A 27,165-nucleotide genomic window follows, 5' to 3' on the forward strand; every position below is an offset into this window, starting at 1 on the left:
AACTGGTTATGGGGCTTTAACGGGGGTGGGGAGAGCATTTTAAGGGAACTGTTACAGGAAATGGAAAATTTAGGTGGTCGAAGGATTCTTGCAGCAACACCAGCAGATTGTATTTTGTTGGCTTTTCTCAAGCACAATTTTTGCTGATGGAAGGGAAGCTCAGATGTTTTTTCCTTGTCCACTTCATTCAAACGTGTTTATACTCAATCGGCCTCAAAGTCCTGCTGATAATGTCCTGAATATGATTTAAATGCATCCCAATACCATGAAAACATTTTCAGTTCTGTGATCAAAATTCTTATGCAACTAAAATAAAAGGCAGTTTTTCATAGAAAGTTTCACTTGCTTATGTCCAAAAGTAATTTCATAAAAAAAAAAATCTCAAGAAGCTTAATATACCAGGGCAGCAGATTCTGGTAAGCTAAGAAGAACGTTTTGGTAGAATTGTGTTTCAGGAATTAGTGGTTGAACATCGTTAGTTGGAAACAAAAGTTACCCACAGCCTACTAGGTTTCCCAGTGGGCAAGGCTTTGTGCAAGGACTAGGGCGGAAGCCATGGACCCAAAGGTGGCTCCACCCTCAAGGAGATTACAATCATCACAATCATTGATGCCCAGAGATGCAGGTATTCCACTTACCATGCTAGAAGCAGGTGGTGGAAAGGGTGTCAGGAGGCCTGGCTTGCTCAAACCCTGCAGATCCTGAAAAGAGGCTTGTTTTCAGATCATGCCTTTGGCTGGTTCCTAAGGGCTAAGCTCTGAGCCTTGGACTCCAGAATGACCTCTTATTTGCCTCAGACAGGGACCCCCCCCCAAATTCTCATTCTTCGCCTTATAAATGATTAGCTGAATGACTCATACCCACTGATCAACTAGAGCAAGGTGCTTGTTCACCACATTCATTTCACCAGAATTCAGGAGCTTCTGTCCTTTCTCCAGGCCCCTGAATGTTGACCCATCCTCAACCTGGTCTAACCTACAGCCCTCGTTAGAAGCCCCTCCTGAGGGGGTGCATAGGTGGCGCAGTCAGCTAAGGGACCAGCTATTGGTTTCGGCTTGGGTCATGATCTCAGGGTTGTGAGATCGAGAGCTCTCTGTAAACTCTGCACTCAGCACAGAGTGTGCTTAAGACTCTCTCTCTGCCCTTCCCTCCAATCCTTCCTTCTCAGTCAATTGCTGGCAGGTCTCCCAGGGGGACCACTCTCAATGTTACCACAACCTCGGTGCCCCATTGCAACAACCCCTTTCTCCTTCTCATTATAATCCTTTCAAATAAAGTCTCTCCTTGCCAATGTTCAGAGTTCATTTTTATTTGACATTACCCTGTAGCTGACTGGACAAGCCTTTACATAGCATTATTTATGCTTTCTTCTTGGTGAATAATATAAAGTGCTCAGAAGTCTCAGTGTTTTATTTGCACAAATTCTAATAATTTATTTCCTGAATTCAAAGAGCACTGATCCATTTACCTCTAAGCCCGATAAGTTTACCTCTAGTTTACTGGAGTCTAGGTCAGCTTATCCCCAAGCCTTGTTTGCTTTGTGCTTCTTTCTCCCATCCCCCAGACTTGCTGTAAAGGCCACAGCCCATGGGCCTTGGGAAGGTGAGAGGGAATGCTTGGTTGTCAGGTTCCTACTGGGATTGTCTAGACTAGAGACTACAGGCTCCCCTTCCTTTAACCTAACACCTTCTAGAGCCTCAGGCTCTGCCCCTTCAGGGTATTACTTATACCAGCAACCCCTAACTGGTGGTGATTTTTGTCACCCAGGGGACGTTTGGCAACGTTGGCAGATATTTTTTGTTGTTACAATGGGAGGAAGTGGTTACTGGCATCTAGTGGATAAGGGCTGGGGGGCTGCTAAACATTCTAGAAGGCACAGTAACAAAGAATTATTTAGTCCCAAATGTCAATAGTGCCAAGGTTGAGAAATGCCAATTTACATGAATATCACTGGTGCTAACTAATTTAGTCAAAGAACATGGGCTTATTCGAAAGTTAAAAGTGTAACAGTAAAGCTTGTCTAAGGGATGATCCACCTTCATCCAATCATACTGTGGCTCTTGTGTTCTATGAGGCACTTAGGACTTGTGGAGAAAAAAAGATGAACAATTCGGCAACAAAAATTTATTGATTAGTTTGCAACATTAGGTACAACATGTATATAACTTTATCACACGGTTACAATCCAGTATTTGTGCTTTGTAGGATAAGTAAACATTCATTTGAGCACAATAAACATCCACACACAATATTCTGGGATTGTTTAAAAAATAAATATATCCTTTTCCATTTAGTAGCACAAAGAACTTTTGGCTTGAGATAATGGATACATTTTAAAATTTGACATCTTGTTAATGTGACGGCCATATGCACTCCAATGTTCATAGCAGCAATGTCCGCAATAGCCAAATTGTGGAAAGAGCCGAGATGCCCTTCAACGGATGAATGGATAGAGAAGATGTGGTCCATATATACAAGGGAATATGACTCAGCCATCAGAAAGGATGAATACCCAACTTTTACATCAACATGGATGGGACTGGAGGAGATGATGCTAAGTGAAATAAGTCAAGCAGAGAAAGTCAATTATCATATGGTTTCACTTATTTGTGGAACATAAGGAATAACATGGAGGACATTAGGAGAAGGAAGGGCAAAATGAAGGGGGGGATCAGAGGGGGAGACGAACCATGAGAGACTATGGACTCTGAGAAACAAACTGAGGGTTCTAGAGGGGAGGGGGTGGGGGGATGGGTTAGCCTGGTGATGGGTATTAAGGAGGGCATGTACTGCATGGAGCACTGGGTGTTATACGAAAACAATGGATCGTGGATCACTACGTCCAAAACCAATGATGTATTGTATGGTGACTAACATAACATAATAAAAATTTTAAAAAATGTGACAAATTAAACACATATCCTAAATTTGGACTATTAATATAATAAATGTCTAATGAGCACTGGGGAGGATTCCTCCGTCTGTGTTGAAGAGGGAAGTAAGTCTTACAAGGAAGCTTTCTTGACATTTCAAGATGTTGATGATGCATAAGGCCAGCATTGATGGCATGGGGCCTTGTTCACACTTAAAATTACTTCACAATTTTTAAAAATAGAATAAAAGCATGGTATTTCAGGAAATCTTCAATAAACACCTTCTTTGGTCAAGAAAATAAAAGCCAGTGTACCTCATTTAGTTGAAGGGAGAGGAGAAGTTAGATACTTTTTATTTTTCAGAAGAGTCAATCTCTGTTATTAAAATAAACTAAATGTGATAATGTGTTTTCTTCTTCCCAAATTAAATGCCAATATCTTTGAATCAGAAGGAGTGTATGATCCTAGTAGGTTATGTCAAATCCTGCGTCTGTTATTACAAATGTCACCCAGGTAACAGGTCTGCCATACCAGAACCAACACATTTATAGTAAAAGCACTGAGCTCACATGTCAAGATATGACACATAACACAACAATCCCCTCATGTTTTATGAACCTCTAAGATAACTCAATATATTATTTAAGATAATAATCTCTTCATAATTTACAATAAAAATAAAATGAAAGTTTATATCTTATATAATTTAATACACAAGCAGATTTTATCTCAAAAGACTTTTTTTTTTTTTGTAAGAAAGATTTTCCTTATGGTAAGAATTCTGTAAGCATGTTACCCAAGTGATACAGAGATGGACATGAGACCATCTTCAGTCTTTCTCTCTCTCAACTAAAAACCAATAGTATTCTGGTTAGGTGGGAACACAGATATTGTTGGGGAGGTGCGGAGTATTATCAGTGAGTTGAAGTAAGTAAATGAAATCACCTCAGTAGAGGACATCAGTAATACTCTTGCACTTCCGTTAATATCCACTGATATTGGTCTGATAGTGAAAATCTTTTGTATCAAAATTCTGGAAATTTCTCATCCATATCTTAAGTGTTGACCTGGGCTGACAGCCCCTGAGTCAGCTTGAAAGAGTAAAATAAAGATTATATCATAGTTTACAAAATTATTTTGATTAGTTACTTTGCTTCTAGTTGATTCACATAATTGGAGACATTACCCAGAAGTTTATATAATTAAAAATATTTAAGAACAACTTTCCTGGATTTTTGGGCCTAGTTGTAAGCTTTTAGTTTAGGGCCCATTAAATTTTTGGTTTTTCCAGCCATCCTAATGCAAGCTCTTTTGAACTCGCTCATAGGTTGTATTGATTTGTACAGACCTATTGCTTTTCCTCAGACTTATTCCATGTGCAGTAGAGTTGAATAGCAGATTTTTTATAGCTCTGCTAATGTGATGGGATGTTTTGAGAAAGTTTAGAGCATTTAGAGCAAACCACTGTAATCTAAGCTGGGAGAAAGGAAAGGAATCTCTAAAGGGCAAAGCTGTCTTATCCCAGTTCCAAGAGCCAGTCAAAGAGACTTGGGGTCCCATCCTTCTGTTTCTCATGCATTTTGCAGTACTGAACAACGGCATGAAAGATATCTCCCACTTTCCAGGACTTCTGCTGAACCAGCCGCACGACATCTAAAAACTAAAATCAAGCACAGAGTTAGGATTCACATATTACGGATGAGCCCCAAATTTATCACATTCAATCATTCTTCCAAAACCAACATCTCTCTGGGCTATATTTTTAATCTCTAGTGACAGAGGACTATTTTCTAGGACAGTCTACTTCCTTTTTAGACAATTCAGATTGCGGGGGAGTTCTTTCAAGTGAACTGGAATTTTCTTCTTCAGAGCAGTTGCCATCCATTGACTGCTGGAGACTAGATGGAATTCTTCTTTCAAGAGTCCGTCTTTTAGATATTTCCAGAGTTTCCTCAGGTTTGCTTTTCTCTGGGTTGGACTCTCTCTGGCAGGACTGTACAGCATAGCTCCCAGGACCCTCTACCTGTCCCAAATAATCTCTGATTGGATGCATACATTTAGGCTAAGTAAATCAAGTGCTAAACTTTTGGGTATGGTCACTTACAGCCTCTTCACTCCATCTTGAAAAATCCCCTCCCCCATCATCACATTTCAAGAGACATTGGCTTTCCATTGCAAAAGGAAAAGTAAAGATTAAAGAAACACCCTAGATTTGTCACCCAGTTATTGGTACCAGCTTCAACTGGCCACGACTTAGAGACAATGTTTTTGGCTGCAGGTGAATTGTGAGCTGAAGTGTTGAAAGATGAGAAATCATTGTCGATCATTCCCTTCATGACACTGTGGGCTGAAGCCAGGGTGAAGGCCTCTCAAACTCCTTAGGCAGATACTTTTAAAGAAAAGTGACAATTATTAAGGGCCAAAACCTGTACGAAGTACATTTCTGCATGTAACCTCATTCAACTCTGTCAACAACTCTGTGAAGCAGACATTAACAATGAAAAATTGAGGTCTTGAGAGATGAAAACATGTGCACGATCTTTAGGATGATGTAAACAAAGAGCCAGATAGGAGGTCAATAGCAACTATAGATAATAGTCCCCCAGGGAAGGACAACACCTAAGCCATATCCTACTATCTTGTGCCTGTACCTGATAGGTGTTCAATGAATATTTGCTGAATGAGAGAAGGAACAAATGACCAAACGTGAGTCAAATACATTCAAAATGACCATGAAGACTATTTGAAATATGGGATGGCAACCAGAATCATTGAGGATGAACCTCATCTAAGTATTCTTTCTTAAGTGTTATGTAATGTATTTACACATATGTAATTTAAACATGTGTATCTTGAGGCTGTTTAGTCAACAATTTTCTATTGATAGGATGCTCCACAAAAGTGGTTGTAAGCTGAGGCTGAACAGAGCCTAGATTAGTGAAATGGTAGTGGGCAAGAAGCACAGTAAAAGCTGATCATGTGGCATCTGTCTTATTGAATTGTGACTGACAGCGTTGTGTATGTTGTGGGGTAGGATAGCCCGGACCTCTCTTCACTCTTCACTAGAACAGCAATGGAAGGTTAGCTCCATTCATCTCCCTTGGTCTCAGTGATAACATTTCATAAACTACTAGTTGTTTGGGACCCCTTTGCAACTTCTGCCTAGTTTCCTGTCTGTCAGATTCCTGAAATTTTAGAGAGCTTTATCTTTTAAAAAGGTTAAGACTTTGCTTAAAAGGCAAATACCCTCAGATAGGGGAACATTCCTAGCAACTATTAGTAATTTATGGAGATGAATAAAAATAACTTTGTGAGCTGTTACTTATATCTTGGCATGTATGAATGATCCGAGGCATGTTTTCTGTCATACTAATGGTAAAAACATGAAGCATCAGAGAAAAAGAGAGAAAGGCTAGGATGTCTTTGCCTGATTTGACAAATCAGACTTTTCCAGCTCTTACTGGAAGTCTAGAAAGTAGGTGTTACCAGTGGAGAAGGCTTGAACATCAAGTTTCTGAGGTCTCATTGTGAGAGGTTCATAAGTTGGTGACTTCTCTTCAAGAATTCCTTCAAGTGTCACCAATGGCCTTAGGCCAGACCCATCCCTTGAGGGTGTCTCCTCTCCCTTAACATGTCTTATAAAGATGCAGTCAACATAAAATACACAGAAATATAAAATTAGCCTCAGCTCCTTTCTTTCTTTCTGTAAACTCTGGCTCACTGGTCTACCACTCTGTTCCCAACTTTTATCCCTGAGTCATTGCTCTAAGAGACAATCAAAACTCTGGAGCAGATGTCAGTATTTGCTAAGCCCTTCCCAGAAGGCTCTCAGCCTCAGACCTCTTTAGAAGCTCAATTACTGCTTCTTTCCATCTACTTAGGACTTGTTGAAGGAGGATCTCCCACTGTGGTGATGACCACAGGATGAGGTTGGTTGACCCAAAGTTGTCAAAATGGGCCAGAAGGTAGTCACTCTGCCAGTAGTTTGTGGAATGGTCACAGGCTAGAATCTGTCTCATGATTTCTAAATCCAGTCTGATATCCCAATAAAGAAGCTTTTAAAAATGATCTGGCCCCACTAACTATAGCCTACTCTGAGGCTGTGATGACTTAATCTCAGACATCAAGACCTTGAAACATCTGTGTGTCTCATGAGCAAGAAGGTCTTACACTTTCTTTTCTTCCTTGACTGCAAGAAATTTCTAAATAAAAATGAGGCTAAAATTGTGAAGAAGCCAAGAAAGGACATTTCCAGCTTGTTACTATAGCCTTTAAAACCACATTCAATTTAGCAGCTGGCCCTAGATTTTTCATTGTGCCTGTCCATGTGTTTGCTCTGGTAATTTTATAATCAGCTTCAGTATGTCAGGGATCTGAGTTTTCCATTTCAATGCACTGAAAAATAAAAATCAAATATTTTCATTTCCTGCCATTTCACAGTCAATAATTAGGTTCCCTTTCTATAGATCATAATTGGCATTTCCTTGAGCAAATATTTTGTCTTAAGAAACTAGAAGGATTTACATCCTGTGATGGTGTATCATTGACAGACTCATTTGAAGAAGAGTGTTACATGGTAGAGGACTTTTATATTCACAGGCAGATTTACTAAATTAGACCAGTCGTTTACAAAATCCTATGGTAAAATCTATGGGAGTTGTTGCAAGCTGTGAGATTTTTAGGAAACACTCAGCTTGGATTTCTGAAAGTAACTACCTTCTTTTGCTCCAAGGCAGACTTCCATTTTATTAAACACAAGTGAGTTGGTTTTTATATTGCTTCTGCAATTATAGCCTGTAGAGCCATGATTACCAGCCTTGGCTGTACCCTGGAACCACCAGAGACCTTCAGAAAACTCCAATGCCTGGGCTTCATACCAAGAGGAGATTCTAATTTAATTGGCCAGAGCATCTAGGTCTATAAATCTCCCCAGGTGATTCTAGAACACACTGAGTTTGAGAACCTTGACTAAAGGGTTCAATTCAAGACAATTTCTTATGTTTATAAGCAAAGAGATTTAGAATCTATTATCCACGTAAATGTCAGTATTCTCCACCAAATTCATATATTGAAACCCCAAACCCCAATGTGATGGTATTACGAGGTGGGGCCTTTGGGTTTAGATGAGGTCATGAGGATGGGGCTCCCATGATAAGATTTATGCCCTTATAAGAAAAGGAAGAGACACCAGAGCTCTCTCTGTCTACCTTAGGAGGAAAGAGGGAGGGAGAGGGCCCTCACCAGGAGTGGAATCTGCTGGTAACTTGATCTTGGACCTCACAGCCTCCAGAACTGTGAGCAATAAATGTCTTGTATAAGCAGCTCAGCCTATGGTATTTCGTTAAGATGGTCTAAGTTAAGACACTATATAATTCTTCTCTATTTTTCCTTCCTTTTTTTCTCTTATTGTCCTACCACCACTTTTCATGTTGAATAGAATGAGAAATTAGATGTGAGATCATGTCTCTTCTGACCCTCACTTTCTTGGGGAGGTATGCATACACCTGTTTCCTCTCTTTCCTCTGTTCTTTGCATTGCCTCCAAGAAAAGGAAGTAATTTTCAAATGCATAAAGATGAGAAAGGCACTGATTTACAGTGAAGCCAGTCATCAGGCCATTCTAGCTCACAGAAGCTCATTCGATTTAGAAAAGGAGCTAGAGTGCAATGATACCTTGTATCCAAGAGGCAGAATAATTGGCTAATTTATGTCATTTTTTTAAAAAACAGTTACCTTCATGATTTTTTTTCACTTTGAATTAATCAGATTAAACTTTTAAAAAAATTCTTTATTTAAATTCAATTTAGTTCACATATACTGCATTATTATTTTCAGGGGTAGAATTTAGTGATTCATCAGTTGCATATAGTGTCAGCCATTGTGAATGATGTTTACAAACTGTTTTAGATCATTAGGCATTACGATTCTCAGCAATCTTTGCCCTGGAATTTAGGATACTTAAAGTTACCTCAAATTCTGCCACTACTTCAGGATATTTCTTATGGAAGGGGGTCTCAAACTTCAGTACTCATCAAAATGACTTCACTTGAGGGAAATTGTTAAAAAATACATATTTCTGGGCCCCATCGAACATAATCAGGGCCAAGGAAGGGCCTAGGCATATGAATTGTAAGTAAGTGTCCCAGGTAATTCTGTGCATTTGGCTCATAGTTGAGGTGTGAGAAATCCCATTAAAAAAAAAAATTATTATGGTATGTTAGTCACCATACAATACATCATTAGTTTTTGATGTGGTGATCCACGATCCATTGTTTTTGTATAACACCCAGTGCTCCATGCAGTACGTGCCCTCCTTAATACCCATCACCGGGCTAACCCATCCCCCCACCCCCCTCCCCTCTAGAACCCTCAGTGTGTTTCCCATAGTCCATAGTCTCTCATGGTTCATCTCTCCCTCCGATTCCCCCCCTTCATGTTTCCCTTCCTTCTCCTAATGTCCTCCGTGCTATTCTTTATGTTCCACAAATAAGTGAAACCATATGATAAGTGACTTTCTCTGCTTGACTTATTTCACTTAGCATCATCTCCTCCAGTCCCATCCATGTTGATGTAAAAGTTGGGTATTCATCCTTTCTGATGGCTGAGTAATATTCCATTGTATATATGGACCACATCTTCTTTATCCATTCGTCTGTTGAAGGGCATCTTGGCTCTTTCCACAGTTTGGCTATTGTGGACATTGCAGCTATGAACATTGGGGTGCATATGGCCCTTCTTTTCACTACATCTGTGTCTTTGGGGTAAATACCCAGGAGTGCAATTGCTGGGTCATAGGGTAGCTCTATTTTTAATTTTTTGAGGAACATCCACACTGTTTTCCAAAGTGGCTGCACCAACCTGCATTCCCACCAACAGGACAAGAGGTTTCCCGTTTCTCCACAACCTCTCCAACATTTGTTGTTTCTTTCCCTGTCCATTTTGCCATTCTAACTGATGTAAGGTGGTATCTCAATGTGGTTTTGATTTGAATTTCCCTGATAGCTAATGATGATGAACATTTTTTCATGTGTCTGTTAGCTATTTGTTTGTCTTCTTCAGAGAAGTGTCTTTTCATATCTTCTGCCCATTTTTTGACTTGATTATTTGTTTTTTGGGTGTTGAGTTTGAGAAGTTCCTTATAGATCTTGGATACCAGTCTTTTATCTGTAGTATCATTTGCAAATATCTTCTCCTATTCTGTGGTTTGCCTCTTTGTTTTGTTGACTGTTTCCTTTGCTGTGCAGAAGCTTTTTATCTTGGTGAAATCCCAATAGCTCATTTTTGCTTTTGTTTCACTAGCTTTTGGAGATGTACCTTGAAAGAAGTTGCTGTGGGTGATGTCAAAGAGGTTACTGCCTATGTTCTCCTCTAGGATTTTGATGGATTCCTGTCTCACATTGAGGTCTTTCATCCATTTTGAGTTTATCTTTGCATATGGTGTTAGAGAATGGTCGAGTTTCATTCTTCTGCCTGTGGCTGTCCAATTTTCCCAGCACCATTTATTGAAGAGACTGTCTTTTTTCCATTGCATGTTTTTTCCTGCTTTGTCGAAGATTATTTGACCATAGAGTTGAGGGTCCATATCTGGGGTCTCTATTATGTTCCATTGGTCTATATGTCTGTTTTTGTGCCATGCTGTCTTGGTGATCACAGCTTTGTAATACAGCTTGAAATTGGGCAACATGATGCCCCCAGCTTTGTTTTTCTTTTTCAACATTTCCTTGGCGATTCGGGGCCTTTTCTGATTCCATACAAATTTTAGGATTGTTTGTTCCAGCACTTTGAAAAATGTCATTGGAATTTTGATCGGGATGGCATCGAAGGTATAGATTGCTCTGGGTAGCATAGACATTTTAATAATGTTTAAATTATTAAATAGAAAAATCCCGAATTCACCGATCCACGAGCATGGAATGTTTTTCCATCTTTTTGTGTCTTCTTCAATTTCTTTCATGAGTGTTCTGTAGTTCCTAGAGTATAGATCCTTTACCTCTTCAGTTAGGTTTATTCTGAAGTATCTTATGGTTTTTGTTGCTATTGTAAATGGATTGTTTCTCTAATTTCTCTTTCTACACTTGCATTGTTAGTGTATAAGAAAGCAACTGATTTCTGTGCATTGATTTTGTATCCTGCCACATTACTGAATTGCTGTATGAATTCTAGTAATTTGGGGATGGAGTCTTTTGGGTTTTCCACATAAAGTATCATGCCGTCTGCAAAAAGAGAGAGTTTAACTTCTTCTTTGCCAATTTGAATACCTTTTTTTCTTTCTGTTGTCTGATTGCTGTTGCTAGGACTTCTAGTACTATGTTGAACAATAGTGGCGAGAGTGGGCATCCTTGATGTGTTCCTGATCTTAAGGGAAAGGCTTTCAGCTTTTCCCCATTGAGGATGATATTCGCTGTGGGTTTTTCATAAATGGATTTTATGAACTTGAGGAATGTCCCTTCTATCCTTATACTCTGAAGAGTTTTAATCAGGAAAGGATGTTGTATTTTGTCAAATGTTTTTTCTGCATCAATTGAGAGGACCATATGGTTCTTCTCCCTCCTCTTATTAATGTGTTCTATCACATTGATTGGTTTGAGAATGTTGAACCTCCCTTGCCTCCCGGGGATAAATCCCACTTGGTCGTGGTGGATGATCCTTTTAATGTATTGTTGGATCCTATTAGCTAGGATTTTGTTGAGGATTTTGGAATCCGTGTTCATCAGGGATATCAGTCTGAAATTCTCCTTTTTGATGGGGTCTTTCCCTGGTTTGGGGATTAAGGTAATGCTGGCCTCATAAAATGAGTTTGGAAGTTTTCCTTCTGTTTCTATGTTTTGAAACGGTTTCAGTAGAATAGGTATTATTTACTCTTTGAATGTTTGGTAGAATTCCCCAGGGAATCCATCAGGCCCTTGACTCTTGTTTTTTTGGGACGTTTTTGATCACTGCTTCAATCTTGTTACTGGTTATTGGCCTATTCAGGTTGTCAATTTCTTCCTGTATCAGTCTTGCCAGCTTATAGGTTTCTAGGAAGGCCTCCATTTCATCCAGATTGCTCAGTTTATTGGCATATAGTTGTTGATAATAATTTCTAATAATTGTTTCTATTTCCTTGGTGTTAGTCGTGATCTCTCCCCTTTCATTCATAATTTTATTAATTTGCATCCTTTCTCTTTTCTTTTGGATAAGTCTGGCCAGTGGTTTATTGATCTTATTAATTCTTTCCAAGAACCAACTTCTAGTTTCGTTGATCTGATCTACTGTGTTTCTGGTTTCTAATTCATTGATCTCTGCTCTAATTTTAATTATTTCTCTTCTAATGCGTGGCTTAGGCATCGTTTGTTGCTTTTTCTCTAGTTCTTTAAGGTGTAGAGTTAGTTGGTGAATTCGGGATTTGTCTATTTTTTTGAGCAAGGCTTGGATGGCTATGTATTTTCCTCTTATGACCGCCTTTGCAGTATCCCATAGGTTTTGGACCGACGTGTTTTCGTTCTCATTGATTTCCATGAATTGTTTAAGTTCTTCTCTGATTTCCTGGTTGACCCAAACATTCTTGAGCAGAGTGGTCTTTAGCTTCCAAGTGTTTGAATTTCTGCCAAATTTTTTCTTGTGATTTAGTTTCAGTTTTAAAGCATTGTGGTCTGAGAACATGCAGGAAATAATCTCAATCTTTTGGTATCAGTTGAGACCTGATTTGTGACCCAGTATGTGGTCTATTCTGGAGAAAGTTCCATGTGCACTCGAGAAGAATAAGTATTCTGTTGTTTTAGGGTGGAATGTTCTGTATATATCTCTATGAGGTCCATCTGGTCCAGTGTATCATTCAAAGCTCTTGTTTCCTTGTTGATTTTCTGCTTAGATGATCTGTCCATTGCTGAGAGTGGAGTACTGAGGTCTCCTACAATTAATGTATTGTTATCAATATGACTCTTTATTTTGGTTAACAGTTGGCTTATGTAGATGGCTGCTCCCATGTTGGGGGCATAGATATTTACAATTGTTAGATCTTCTTGTTGGATAGACCCTTTAAGACTGATATAGTGTCCTTCTGTGTCTCTAATTACAGACTTTAGTTTAAAATCTAATTTGTCTGATAAAAAATTGCTACCCCAGCTTCCTTTTGAGGTCCGCTGGCATGGAAGATGCATCTCTATCCCTTCACTTTCAGTCTGGATGTATCTTTAGGTTCAAAATGAGTCTCTTGTATGCAGCATATGGATGGGTCTTGCCTTTTTATCCAATCTGCAACCCTGTGCCATTTTATGGGAGCATTTAGGCCATTCATGTTGAGAGTGATTATTGAAAAATATGAATTAATTGTCATCATGTTGCCTGTGAAGGCTTTGTTTTTATAGATTGTCCCTGTAAATTTCTGTTGTATATCACTCTTGGGGTCTTTCTCCTTTTATAGAACCCCCCTTAATATTTCTTGCATGGCCGGCTTAGTGGTCACATATTCTTTCGGTTTCTGCCGGTCGTGAAGCTCTGCATCTCTCCATCCATTCTAAATGACAGGCTTGCTGGATAAAGTATTCTTGGCTGCACGTTCTTCTCATTTAGTACCCTGAATATGTCTTGCCAGGCCTTTCTGGCTTGCTAGGTCTCTGTGGATAGGTTGACATTATTCTGATGTTCTTCCCTCTGTACGTAAGGAATCTCTTCCCCCTAACGGCCCTTAAGATGGTTTCCTTATTTCTAAGATTTGCAAGTTTTACTATTACATGCCGAGGTGTTGGCCTGTTTTCCTTGATCTTGGGAGGGGTCCTCTCTGCCTCTAGGACGCGAACATTTGTTTCATTCCCCAGATTAGGGAAGTTCTCAGCTACGATTTGCTCAAATACATCTTCTAGTCCTCTCTCTCTCTCCACTCCCTCCGGGATTCCAATTATTCTGACATTGGAAAGCTTCATGGTGTCACTTATTTCTCTGATTCTATTTTCATGGATTCTGAGTTGTTTTTCCCTGGCCTCCTCTTTTCCCTTTTTATCTATTATATTGTCTTCCAGGTCGCTTATTCATTCTTCTGCCTCATTTACCCGAGCTGTTAGATTATCTAGATTGGATTAGATCTCATTGATAGCATTTTTAAGTTCTGCCAATTCAGCTTTCATTTCTGCCCTTAGAGACTCTATGTTGCCATTAACTGATTTCTCCATTCTAGCCATTGTCTTCACAATTGTTAGCCTGAATTCCATCTCTGACATCTTGGTCATATCTGCATCCATTTGTAAATCTGCAGCATAAGTCATAATCTCTGAGTCTTTTCTATTTTGGGGGTTCCTCCTCCTAGTCATTCTGTTGATGGGTGGTTGAGGGAATGTATAGAGTCCAAATTATTGACCAGAACCCAAGCAAGATGCACCTGTTTTCTAGGGACCTTAGGGTTGCTGGCCTCTTGTTTTCCCAGCCTGTCTTCTTGGGGAGGGGCCTGCTGCGCTGTGACTCAGGCAACCCTGTTTGGGCGGAGTTGCCCTGCCCCCCTATGGTGGGGGATGGGCTCAGTGGGAATCAGTTTTTGGGGCTTTTGTTCTCTGGTGGCTTTCCATGTCTCTTCCATGAGTCAGAGCAGAAGAGACTGTTTCCAACTCTCTGCCTCAGGGCAGAGAGATCGCAGTCTGCTCTTCAGTGAGCTCTCCAGGCCACACCATCTCTGTTTCTGTCCATGCTGCTATAAACTGCAGCAGCCTGGATTGTGTGCCCCTCCGCAGCACCCCCAGTCCTGCCTCCAGGTCGGGGCACGTCTCTGCCCTTTGAGCTTCTAAAACCACCAGCTGCCCCCAGATCGCACGCATGACCCCGCCGCTCCGGGTTTCCGTCCCGGGGCTGCCCTAAAGTCCTTTCCATGCCATTACCGGTCCGCGAGTCTGTGCCCCGTCCCCAGCACGCGAGGCTGTCGCTCACTGGCGGTGTAGGATCCCCACAGCCAGGCACCCTCCTGCTGCTGTTTATCCTCCGATATTTGCCCGGGGAATCACGGCTCCCCACTTCGCACTTCGAAACCAACTGCCTGCGATATTCTGTTTGTAGAGATCCAGATCTTCTTACATCTCAGGCTGGTTTCGTGGGGGCTCAGAGTGGTCTGGTAGATAACCAGCTCAATTCTGGGGACCAGTTGAAATCGGGTCCCCTACTCCTCTGCCATCTTTCCTCTCCCTGAGAAATCCCATTTTCAATGTGTTTGTCATCTGCTTCTAAAATAAGTTTGCATCATATTTCAAGATTTCTCTTTACTGGGAATCTGAGCTTCTCCCAGTTTATATTCACCCTACTCTGGGTCCCTCTGGAACTGGAATGGAAACTCCATGGGTCATGTCATAAGTTTTGTCTCTTTTGTTCCCTATATTTCCAGAGCCTAGAACAGTGCCTTGTTGTACATGCTTGATAAACATTTGATGAATGTTCTGAGTGTACAACTTTCAAGTGGACAGCATTTTAATGAATAGAAAAAAACACCATGAAAGAGAAAGCTTAAAAATGAAAGTGTCATTTTATTAGAAAAGAGTGACACTACGTTGGGCACCAAAAATGCTTGGAATTTGCCTTTGAGTTGAAATGTGGCTGAAATTCATTACAAGCTGACTTTAATTAAGTGCCCTTCAACTCCAAGGTCAATGGTGGGAAAGATGAGCTGCTTCAGTATTTACTCACGATACCCTTTCCTCTTCAGCTCAGGCCTGTATTGTCACAAGGCAGGGGGGTTGATGAGGGAACACCCTAGGGGGACAATTGTTAACTAAGTTAATTTATTTTAAAAATTCAGAATTCACACAAATGGGGACTCAGGGCATAGATCTATGAGTGATGTTTAATACTCGAGTGATGGTGGGAAAATGACATTTCTGAGCTAAACAGAGATGCTTCTTTAATCCTCTACAAACTGAGTAGGAACATGTGAGACATTGTTGCCTTTATGTAAGACAAAGCCTCATGGGAGGCCACAATCTCTCTTCCACACTACTTCAAAATAACTACTTAACTAATTAAGAAAGACAATCAGAATGAGGTTTCCAAATGCAACATTGATAAAAGAAAGGATGTCAACATTTTGCCTATGGATTTGCTTTATTTGACCAGTTCCATCTCAGACAACAAACAGTGCCCATTTATGGAGAAGCCAGTCTGTATAGAGAATTTTGAGTCTGAAAAAAATTAGAATATTTAGTCCCTAAAGTTACATTACTTAGAAATAAATTCCTTGACCTGATGCTACATTGAATGAGTAAAACATTACTTCCTGTTTTTCTTAATAACATTAGTGGAGCATTTATTGTCTCAGAAAAACAGCTATGAGCAAAGGCAGGAATTCCCTCCGGGAATTGAAAATTAGTGAGGATAGTGGGAGGGATGGGGTGGCTGGGTCATGGACCTGGGGAGGGTATGTACTACGGTGAGTGCTGTGAATGTGTAAGACTGATGAATCACAAACCTGTATCCCTGAAACAAATAATACATTATATGTTAATAAAAAAATTTAAAAATAAAATAAATAAAAAGTAAAAACAGAAAAAAAAAGAAAAGAAAATTAGTGAAGATAAATAAATATCAAGTCAGGGCCCAATTTACAAAATCAAGTTCGTGACACACCCTTGTCCTTTCACCTGATAAGGATTTATAAGACACATATTCACATAGAGTACTATGTTGTTTCTTCAAAATGGTTGATTGTATAAAAATCTACTTTATTAAAAGACCATCCGAAAATATACCAAGTAATGCTCTGGAGATAAAGTTGGAAACCAGCCCATCTTTCATTTTTTCCAGGAATTTGAGGATCCACTTTACCTGAGAATGTTCTTGTTCTGCCCCCCATGGCAGGGAGTCTTTAGGATTGTGTATGACAAGAAGGAGAGGTCCGATGTGGAGTGCTCTTCCACTCCACTCTTTGCACTGCGCAGGCTGGGTGGTAAGGTGGAAGGAGAATTTATCACATAGTGAACCACTCATTACCTTGCCAACAAAGGTATGGCAAGTATAGGATAGTATCTATAGATAGTATCTAGATTCAGATGGCATGGAATGGTAGGAAGAGAAATATGTTACTGGTTGGAGAGAGAAACTAATGTGGAAGAGGGCAGTATCAATTATGTCTCCTCAGTTTTTCCAGTAGCCAATGCCATTGGCTGGTGATGCAGAAATGGGGAAGCTGTTCTAATTACCATGTGCATGGGCCACGTGGTAGAGGATTTTTCATTTCAGCCTGCTAGATTTTGACAATGAGAATTCCACATTTAAAAAAAAATCCAGATCATAACTCCAAGGCAATGTAACCCGAGAGAGACACTATTGAGAATTTTCCAGGAGTAGGCTCAGACATCACTACCTGAGGATTCTCTCATGGGCCAGCCACTCTGAGTCCTGACTTGCTCATTAAAAAGGGATGATAATAGCCATTGGCTCTTCTCACAGGGTTATTGAGAAAGAAGTATAATGCATATGTGGAAGTACTTTGTGACAATAAGACATTACAAAATACACTGTGGCAGTGATTGGCAGGATCCTAAAACAGCTTCCAAGATTTCTGCCCTAATCCTCACTACCATGAATAAGATGAGAAAATTATGACCTTATTATGTACATGACAAAAGGGATTCTTCAGTTAATAATGTGTTAATCAAAAAGGAGACTATCGGGTGAACCTAATCTCATTGCATAAATCCTTTAAAAACCATTTTCTCTGGTTGGTGGCAGAAGTAAGAGACATTGACTGCATGAGAACATAGAGGGGTCCATACGAAAAGGAATGTTGGAACTTTCTAGAAGGGGCACAGCAAAGAAATGGGTCATCAGTCCTACAACCACAAGGCACTGAATTAGGACAACAACCTGAACAAACTTGGAAGCTTGTTTTTCCCCACAGTTTTCAGACAAGTGCCCAGCCAGGCTGCCATCTTGATTTCTGCCTTGCAAGTCCCTAACCAGAGAGCAAAGTAGAGTTCACCCAGCTCCTGGCAACAGAGTTGGTGGTGTTGTTTTAACCTAGCAAATTTGTGGCAGTTTGTTACACAGCAATAAGAATCTCATACAGCAACGTTATTATTAATTTGAACATCTTTAGAAGGAGCATGCTTTTAAATTATGGGAAATTGAGGTTGAAGACATTGGCAGATGGATTTGTGCTTTAATCTTAATAATTAACTTTCTATAACAGTGGACAGTTTTAGGGATATGGAGTTAGAGAGATAGTTGCTATTAATTTAGAGGTTGGCAAGGGATCTATTCCCTGACTTTATATTTCTGGTAGGTGGAGAGTGATAAGGAGGAAGTCCGTCTAATGCAAACCTGTTCAGTAGAGGGTTACACATGCATCTCGTTGACACCATGTCACAGTCTGTTTTAAATATCAGTATGGCCTCACTTTAGTTTCTTGTATCTATCAAGCCTTTCCCTTCTACCTTTTATTTAAACGAGTGGTATGAGGAGGTTGGTTCCAGAGCAAGGAAACATCAAAACAAAAACAAAGAAACAAAACACTAGACTCTGAGAAAGTTCCCATCTCCGCATTTCACTTTCTCATTGTCACCAATGAGCTGAGACCAACTGAGGGTCAAAGAAACAGTTACCATGATTATATTGATGCAGGTGGAAGGTTTCAAAGTTCTAGTCAAAATTTTAAGGTAAAAAGAACAAATAGTTCACATTTAAATGAGTTGACTGGGAATTTACCGAGTTTCCAGCAGTAATAAAAGCACAATTTATTCACATCCAAAAACAGGACGGGGTACCTTTTCAATTCTGTTTTCCTGAGATTTCTTAAAGTAGATGGTGGGGATCCCAAGTTCCGAGGCAGCTATCCACTGCAGAGTGGCTCGAAGTTCAGCGTCAGGGCACTCTGGCTCCAGGTCAAAGTTGATCACTAGCAGACTCCCCTGGGGGCTGGCTGCTCCCATTGGCACTACAGAGACACCTGAACACAGACCACAAGCCCAGGCTTACTACATGTTCCAAGGGGAATCACAAGCAAATTGTATGTCAAAATTATGGGAACGTGGCTTACCCTCTACGTTTTCTGACTGTCCTTTAAGAATCTCCTTTTCTTCTACTAATTCACTTTGGGAGAAAACAACAGTATATGGTTGGTAATGTTTAGACATTAGCTGTAAATAGACGATGCGGCAATGGATCTTATTGATCTAAAAGCTTCTGAAGTTCAATCTAGATTTATCATTTTCATAGAGGGTAGTAACACTGGAGAAATATCAATGTGGCTATTACGTAGGATTATTGGGTCTGCCATAAATAGTCCTGGCCCTTAAATAGGCCAGATAAACTACATAGTTTTAGTTGGAATAATAGGTGTGGGAGACTAAGAAATTCATCTTTCTCTTCTCCTCAACTTCTCTTCATCACTGGTTTGAGCAATCAGGGAAATATCTTGCAGGCAACTAGGTCTGATTTGGGGACTTATCCTTCTTCTGTATTTGACTTGTCATTTAAAAGACCATATATTTCCATCCTAACACAGCGATTTTTCCCCCTATACTATGATAGCAACAAATTTACATTTTAGTCTAGGAAAATATTTTTCTAATGTTTGTGGTTCTTTGATCTGAAATAAGGGTAAAAAACAACCAATGAACAGCAGAACTTAAATTGTACAACAAAAGATCTCAATTAAAATTGAAATTTTTCTTTTTCTATCAGGAGGATGGAGTAGGCTGGAGGAGATAAAAAACTAGAGACATAACTGAATTATTTCATTAGTTAAAGCCATGTTTAATGTTTGAGGTGTTTTCATACAGTAACTACTTGTTAGGGAGTCTTAATGTAATGGCAGGACTCAGTAAATGCTTCCAAAATGAGAGCATATGTCCCCACAGCTGAAAGGAGGCGACCACCTTGGGAAGCCTGTGGTTGTCCTATATTTTTGTATGGGCTAGAAATTCAGAATACAGGATCTCTTAAAATGTGTATTTTTATGAGAGTATTCTCCCTTATATTTTCTCTTACTGCTAAGATTTACCGGCTATAAATTTCACTGTATTCCTCTTAATGTTGAGAGAGAGAGAGAGTATAGTTGTTCTGCCATGCATATGGAATTATTTCTAGAAGAACAACCAATTTCCCAAGGGTCTAGAGCCTCTGCTAGGTCTCTGCAAGAGATATAAGTGAAATGAAAGATGGTAGGGACAGTTTCTGCTATTGTGGAGCTGCAGGATGCTGATAGGAGGTGGTCATTTTAGTTTTCCCTGAATGCATATATGTGTGTGGGGTCCTAGGCTCTAACCCTGGAGAAAGATGGAGAAAGGTAGATAAACAAATGTTTCCTGAAGGAGAAAAATAAATTTACCCCAAAGTAATTTTTTGTTTGTATTTTGGTTCTACTTTTAAAAAACAAAACAAAACAAAACAAACCCAAGACCACGTGTATGTTCATCTCTATTTGTGAATAGTGGCAGTAAGGAACAACAAAGGATTGATTCCTTCAATCACTAAGGAACACGCCCGCAGGCAGGATACCTGATTACATAGTGAAACAAAAATGACTTAGCTATAGGGAGTAACTGAGGAAGTAGATAAGGGAGCAGCATTACTCTTATATTTCATTTTTATCTTTCTGAGATTTCAGAAAACTCCAAACAGTAATAAGCTAAGTCATAGTGGTCAAAGATAGATTTCAATTCATTTACTTTTCCAGAATAATCACAAATTCTGGATATAGCCCTGACCTCATGTTGTCCTCCTTTTCCACACTGTATTCTGTGCTACACATGTTGTGCTCCTCTAAGTGCTATTTCTCCTTGGTCTTTGGAAGGTCTTGAGGTCTTGGGAAGCAGGGTCACTGTGTGGCAATGACATATCTGCATTGTGGCACCGTTTGGTATTAGACACATTTAGTAGTGATTATCCCAGGTGTCTACAAGTAAAGGAAAAATCATTCACATTATATTCTATTGAACAATAGTCTTTGTTGGTTGGCATGGTATGATTTAAAAGGATTTTTGCTCTTCTGTGTCCAATTAAGTAAAATGACATGCTATTTCTGATTATATGGATAAACTTTTTCCAGGATGATTTTATCAGAGGGGGCAGATTTGAAATCCAGAAAACAGTGGTGCTAATGTAGGACTATTCTCAGCCCCAGTTCTTGCTCCAGTGACATGGAACCACGGCAGTCTAGACATGATGATTCAGCGGTTGGGCACAGTCTGAATGATCAAAATGGATTGCCAGATGGAATTAGAGTAGTGGTCTCACAATCACTGCATCTCAGTGGCTACTTACTTAATCATGGGAGAAGTTGGTATGCCTTCCTGATAAATGTCCAGGTCCATAGTGCCAAGACTGCTAGTGGCACTACTGTTGCCATTGCTGACAAAGCAAAAGTTTACATATTAATGCCTGTCTCCACCACCTGGCCACACGACCAACACTGACGTTCCATCTTTCTTCCTAAGAGGTCCTTCTTTGGGTCCCCAGAAGAATATTGTTGGGGGCCTCCTAAATTAATATTTATTTCTGGACAAATTAGGGGAAGACACAACAAAAGACACTTTTGGCTCCAGCCAATCATCATCATCATCATCATCATCATCACTGGTTTTGGATTTTTGCACTGGTGTTATAGCTAGTGGGCCACACCTAGTGGGTGACTATCAGCATGGCTTTTGTATTCCTCATTCTAGTTACAGTGAGGATGTTTATCTGTCAGCAAGAGATCCTTTGGTATACCCACGGAGACTGAGATACTTCTGAGAATGCTGGCTGGGGGAGATATCAGAAGGCTCATTTGCTAGCTTCTTGACTTCTGACAGAAACCAGTAAACACATGTTCTCCTTTTGCCATTCAAGGGATTTTTCTGAGGGATAGTCCACAGAATATGCACCTGGCTGATTGTTTTCCTGTGGGACTGCAGAATTTACAAGTATGAAGCTGGGCAATGCCAAAGTTTTATTAGCTTCTTTATCGTAAAATCTTTGAGAAGCAGCACCTGATACCTTGTGTATCATGGAGAAGGAGGGCTGCTGAATCATTTACATAGGTTACACGATCAACATATGGTCTAGTTACTAGCTTGGAACTTAGTTGCTGAAACATAGGAGACTTGAGCCAATTTTTAAGCTCTTTCGGTGCTTGCAGAATGGAATGCATCCCATTTCAGCAAACCAATTGAGTTTCCTCATACTCCCACTATTTCCCAGGGACATCTCTTCCATGTCAGGTTTCCAAAGGATGAGTGCTTGTGTGTCCTGTAATGAATGGGACAGTCTTCCCTGGGGAGTACCATGAGTAACAAACTGTACTCCTTCAATTTCAAATTCCTGCTTTGGGTTTCATGTGGGGCATTGAATATATTCACTGATTGAAATCTGATGACTCAAACATCACACTGAAGGCAATTAACATATAAACTGCTGCTAGGTCTAGAGATTTATATTCTTCTCTCTTTTTCTAAACTCCATATTGTAATAATTCCCACGGGTTTGGGGGGATTTTAGACCAAGTGTTTAACACTGAAATTTTCCTAAGTCTAAACAGACTGAACTGCCAGAAATAAGACTGCTAAGGAGCCATTACCCCCAGATGCATCTGAATCCCATTTTCCCACTGGTCTTTCTGGGAAGTCTGCAGATTTTGTCCAGTATCATATCAAATAAGACTTGGGGCAGAAATGTGGAGATTCTTTTCATTTCCACCTCACAGAGGGATAGTGTTTAGTTTATGTCTCTTGATGGGCTTGGGTCCTTCCAAATCTGATCTTTCACTAACTCCTCTCTTGCTTTCTCTGAGCAACAATACACAGGGCAGGGGAGAGAAAGGGGAGAAACAGTTAGGCCAAACAACACAACACAATGTGGAAACACTTGCCTCATGTAAACCCAGCCTGGGTTGCATCTGAAATACAAATGAACCAGAGAGAAAGTATCAAACACACCAGGTGTGACAGCAGCTCTTATTTAAAAATTCCCAGTTGTTACTGAATGCACTAGCTGGGGCTTACAGAGAAAGGAATACAACTGACTCTTAACCTTGGCCAAGGTAATTAAAGGCCCAACTGGATATTAAGAAACCTCTCAGCACAAATCATGACAGGCAGGCACCTTGACCTAGCAGCAGCTTTCCTTTTTGCTCTATTAGGGACCCTTTTTGGAGAACCATTTAGAAAGTATTTTTAGAATCTGTGTTGAGACCTGTTTCCCTGGGAAGTCAAGTAAAGAGCAGGTACCTCAGGGATCGCTCACTGAGCTGCAGAAAGCTACTCGTGTCATCCGGATTGGACTCCTCATTGGCAAGCTGGGACCAGCTGTCTGTGCTCTCCCCGCTGCTGCCGGAAAGGTTGGGGAACTCATCGGGGGCTCTGCCTTCTGCCGAGACTTCAGCCCCTGCTACATCTCTGGCATCAAGACTGTCACTGTAGATGGGCAAGATATCATTACCAAGAGCAGAGACACAAGGCAGAACTTTTCATGGGGACCTGGCTGGCTTGTGCCGCAGTGAGCAGGATATACTTGGAGATGGGTGGATTTTTTTCTTTCAAGCTATTCTTTCTCCTGGTGACCTAGGTCTCATTTTGCCTTTTCAAGATTGCTGTCCATCAGTTTCCCCATCTCTTCATTTTATGTCTTTCTACTGACTCCCTCCATTCACTTCAAAAACACAGTGAAGCACCCTGGGCTGCATACATAAGCGTAAATGTGGGGCAGTAGTGTTTCTAATGAAGAGACTCAGAGCCTCCTCCCCAGAGATTATGGGTCATTCCTTCTGCAGGGAGACCAAGAAACCTGCATTTTGAACAACCACTCCAGGTAATTTTAATGCAAGTGGCACGTGGACCATGCTGGGAAAAAAAACGCCCACCCGGTTCTGTAGGTTTACCTAGTTGTATTGCCTGCAAATGGCTCTGGACACATTTTGCATTTGTAGCTACGCAGTTACACCATCCTCTCTCTCTGAAACCTCTGATTTATATCAGCACCACCTTTCGGCATGAGTGCTTTTTCAGGTCAAGTTGCTCTGCAAAGCATTTAACCCTGGATCCGACAGGATTTTCTCCTTGCAGCCCTTGTTTTGCTGGCCTCCCAGGACTTTCTGCCTCTCTGGTCACACCTTGCCGAGAGCCTGGTTCCCCGTGTTGCCTCTCAGGGCCGTGGTCGCCAGCTCTGATGGGTTCACTGCCCTCCGTTCCAGTCTGTCCCTAACAATTTCATCTACTCTCCTGCCTATGAAAATAGCTTCTAAATCTGAACTCAGCCTGGGCCCCTCTTTCCGCTTCTGGGACTCTCTTTTCAGCGGGTATTCTGAACATAGTCAATCTGTCTCATTAACATTTTGAAATCAACACATCTTAAACGAATTCTGATTGCCCTCCAATCCTCTTCTTGTGTTTTTTATTTCCATTGCCCTTTCTGTCTCTCTGCTCATGAAATTTTCTTAATTTAGGTCCTTCTAAATTGCTTGAATTTAGATTTGGAAGGAACCTCATAGATTTCCTGTAGATTATGATGCAGAAGCTTGGTGAATTAAATGATTTGTCCAAGATTGCAATGAGTTGGTACCAGACTTTAGACCTCAAGTTTTGAGACTCATGGGCATTGCTCCATTACTCTTGGCTGGACTATATTGTACTGGCCTCCTAATAGTTAAGCCCCAGCTATTTCTCCTCTTTCAACCACATGATCCAGAAATTCCATTTTTAGGAATTTATCTCCCAAAACCAAAAACACTAATTTGAAAGGACATATGCATGCCTATGTTTACTGCAGCACTATTTACAATAGTCAAGACACGGAAACAACCTAAATGTCCATCAATAGATGAATAGATAAAGAATATATAATAAATATATACAATGGAATATTAGTGATTAAAAAGAACACAATCTTGCCCTTTGGACAACATGATGGAACTAGGCGGTATTATGTTAAGTGAAATAAGTCAAACAGAGAAAGACAAATACCATATGATTTTACTTTTATGTGGAATGTAAAAACAGAACAAATGCTGGAGAATCATTGTGAGGTTTGCAACACAGAAAGAAAACCTCAAAATTATGAAGCTTGGAGCTTGTATAGGAGTTGCTGCTGATACATTTGCCTCTCTTCTTCACCAGGGGGAGAGAGAAAGGAGAGAGACAGAGGGAGATAGATTGACAGAAAGCGGAGGAGGGAGAGAAAGAGAGGGAGGGAGAGAGAGAAAGAGAGAGAGAGAGAGAGATCACTAATAAATCCAAATGTTCTCTGCAGAGAGGAGGAAACAGTCTCTACTTCACCACCCTGGATGGTAAACAAATAGCTCCAGAAATGTAAATTTCTGTATCTCTCTAAAAGTCTCTATCTTTAGGGTTAGTATTCGATCATCCTTTGATCCAGGTGTCAATAGTCTTTGTTCAGAAAGCCGAATGTACAGAAATATTAACATATTCATGCAACCTTTCTCCTGACACTACTGACAGTCATCAAAAATTAATAGTATAGCAGAGAAGGACATTGATAACTGCAAGCAAAAAGCAAGAGTGTATTTCTCAGGTGACAACAACAAAAAAATGCAATAACCTGGTGTAGTGGATACAGAATGCCATTGTACGCTGACTGCAGAGAATTTGTCTGCTGCCAGTGTGCACTGGGAATTACCAGCAGACAGAGAACTGCCTGGCCAAGGTTGTACGCTCTCTCAGTGAGCATCCCAACAACCAGCTGATACAAAGACACAAAAGGCCAGTTCTTGTCTCACTTGGCACCAAACCTGACAGACCATTACCTCTTCAGGGGTTCCTGTAGGATGTGCTGAAGCCCCAGTTGCAAACATATCTGGGGGCACCTTCTCTCCATATAATCTTGCCTTTCCTACCTCCTTACAGATATATGCACACATATCTCTGGAGAGCACTTCCTCTTACCAGATTATTGTCCTGAAAATCTCCCTCTTAAAGTCTGTTCCCAGGGGATGCAACCCAAGACACTCAGTGTGCTTCATTCTAAAAATAGTATATTGGCTGCAGAAAAGTCTATGTAATTCTCTTCAATCTTAGGATTAGTACCATTATCTTTTCTCCAAAAATGGTTATACTTGAAAAATTTTTAAATGAGTTCTAATATAGAGAGTAGAGTTTCAAATGTGTAAATTTTGGAGTTTGATGAAAAATTTCCTTTTTGATAGATGAACTGGTTTTCTAGAAAATTTCATGAAAGCTTTGGATACTTGCTTCTAAGACTCCTTCCCACAGCATTCTGCATAGATACAGTATTAAGGTGTGGCTGTTTCTAGCATGCTGTGCTACTAACACTTGATGAAAAAAAGGTCCTTAATAAGCTTGATTTTCCTTTCTAAAATGTTGAGATTTTTCCAAAAATCTCAGGGAGATGAGCAGGGAGAACGTGAGAGAATGGCTGCCACCAAAAAGACATTGGGTGAATTTAGTTAAATTCAAATGAAAGAAAAGTTTATTGAAGATAAATGGAAACAATACAAATACTCCCCAAAAGGGGGTAAATAAGCCAAGTACTGAGCACAAAGGAGAGGCTTCTAAAACCATCTGTTTTCTTAGGTAAAAAGAAATTTCCTGGACTAATTCTTTACTAAATTAGGACCTTACATTACTAGAAAAGCTCATTCCAGGATATTTCTCACTAAAGCAGAAATTAAATCTCAGTGATTGACATTGAATATTCAGGTTAAAAATGAGTCTGTCAGCATATTTTAGTTGATCTAATTTCATGCTCTATTTACAGTAATTTTCATATTCTATGTCACATACCTGGGAATTCAAAATGAATAATGATTATCTAAAATACTGGTTTTCATTTTCTTTTGAAAGAAATGTATAGCTTTGCTCATTTATTTATGAATAATACACAGATGTGTTATGCAGATGTACGTAGATGGCCTTTTTCCACTTCTGATTTCATAGTTCACATACAGAGCTTCAGAGGACCGTTTTTTATATGATATCAAATTCAATTGTAGAATTTCCGAGTTAGCAGGGACCTCAGAAATCATCTAACCTAATGTGCCCCCAACTTAATTTACTAGCAAACCACTGTCGTGATTTTTGCCATACCTGCATTCCCTCTATATTAATAATAAAAATTGTAAAAATCAGTTTAAGTAAACTAAATGTGTATTTTAAAAAGAAATATTGAATCATCACTGTAAATGGAAAACAGAAATCACTCGCCATAGGTAGGAGGTAACAATAAAAATATAGAACTACAGTAAAAGCCCTCTTTCCAATGGGTCATCCAGTTGTTTAGTTATAAAAAGTTCATTGAAGAGGGAAATCATAACAAACATACACATTTCTTAAATTTAAATTTTAGTTAACTTACAGTGCAATATTGGTTTTTGGAGTAGAATTCAGCAATAC

At 40.0% G+C, this 27,165-nt stretch overlaps 1 protein-coding gene across 7 annotated transcripts in view; it reads right to left on the minus strand.

Annotated features, from left to right (window-relative positions):
- Positions 1–2,782: 2,782 nt before the first annotated feature.
- Positions 2,783–27,165, minus strand: part of LOC113920572 (SPHK1 interactor, AKAP domain containing) — a 170,120-nt gene continuing 145,737 nt past the window's right edge. For 4 of the 7 annotated variants that reach the window (XM_027590807.2, XM_027590806.2, XM_027590804.2 and 1 more), the window contains 6 exons: positions 23,029–23,214; positions 22,671–22,697; positions 21,086–21,172; positions 18,858–18,910; positions 18,586–18,767; positions 2,783–4,533 (listed from right to left, as the gene is read on the minus strand). In XM_027590807.2, coding sequence (XP_027446608.2) covers positions 4,390–4,533; positions 18,586–18,767; positions 18,858–18,910; positions 21,086–21,172; positions 22,671–22,697; positions 23,029–23,214 — 679 coding nt within the window. In that variant the 3' untranslated portion in view covers positions 2,783–4,389. The remainder of the gene's footprint in view (positions 4,534–18,585; positions 18,768–18,857; positions 18,911–21,085; positions 21,173–22,670; positions 22,698–23,028; positions 23,215–27,165) is intronic. The other 3 variants (XM_027590805.2, XM_027590808.2, XM_027590809.2) reach the window with 3 other exon arrangements.

Source organism: Zalophus californianus, chromosome 3 (genome assembly GCF_009762305.2).
Source record: "Zalophus californianus isolate mZalCal1 chromosome 3, mZalCal1.pri.v2, whole genome shotgun sequence".
In the NCBI taxonomy this organism is placed as follows: Eukaryota; Metazoa; Chordata; class Mammalia; order Carnivora; family Otariidae; genus Zalophus; species Zalophus californianus.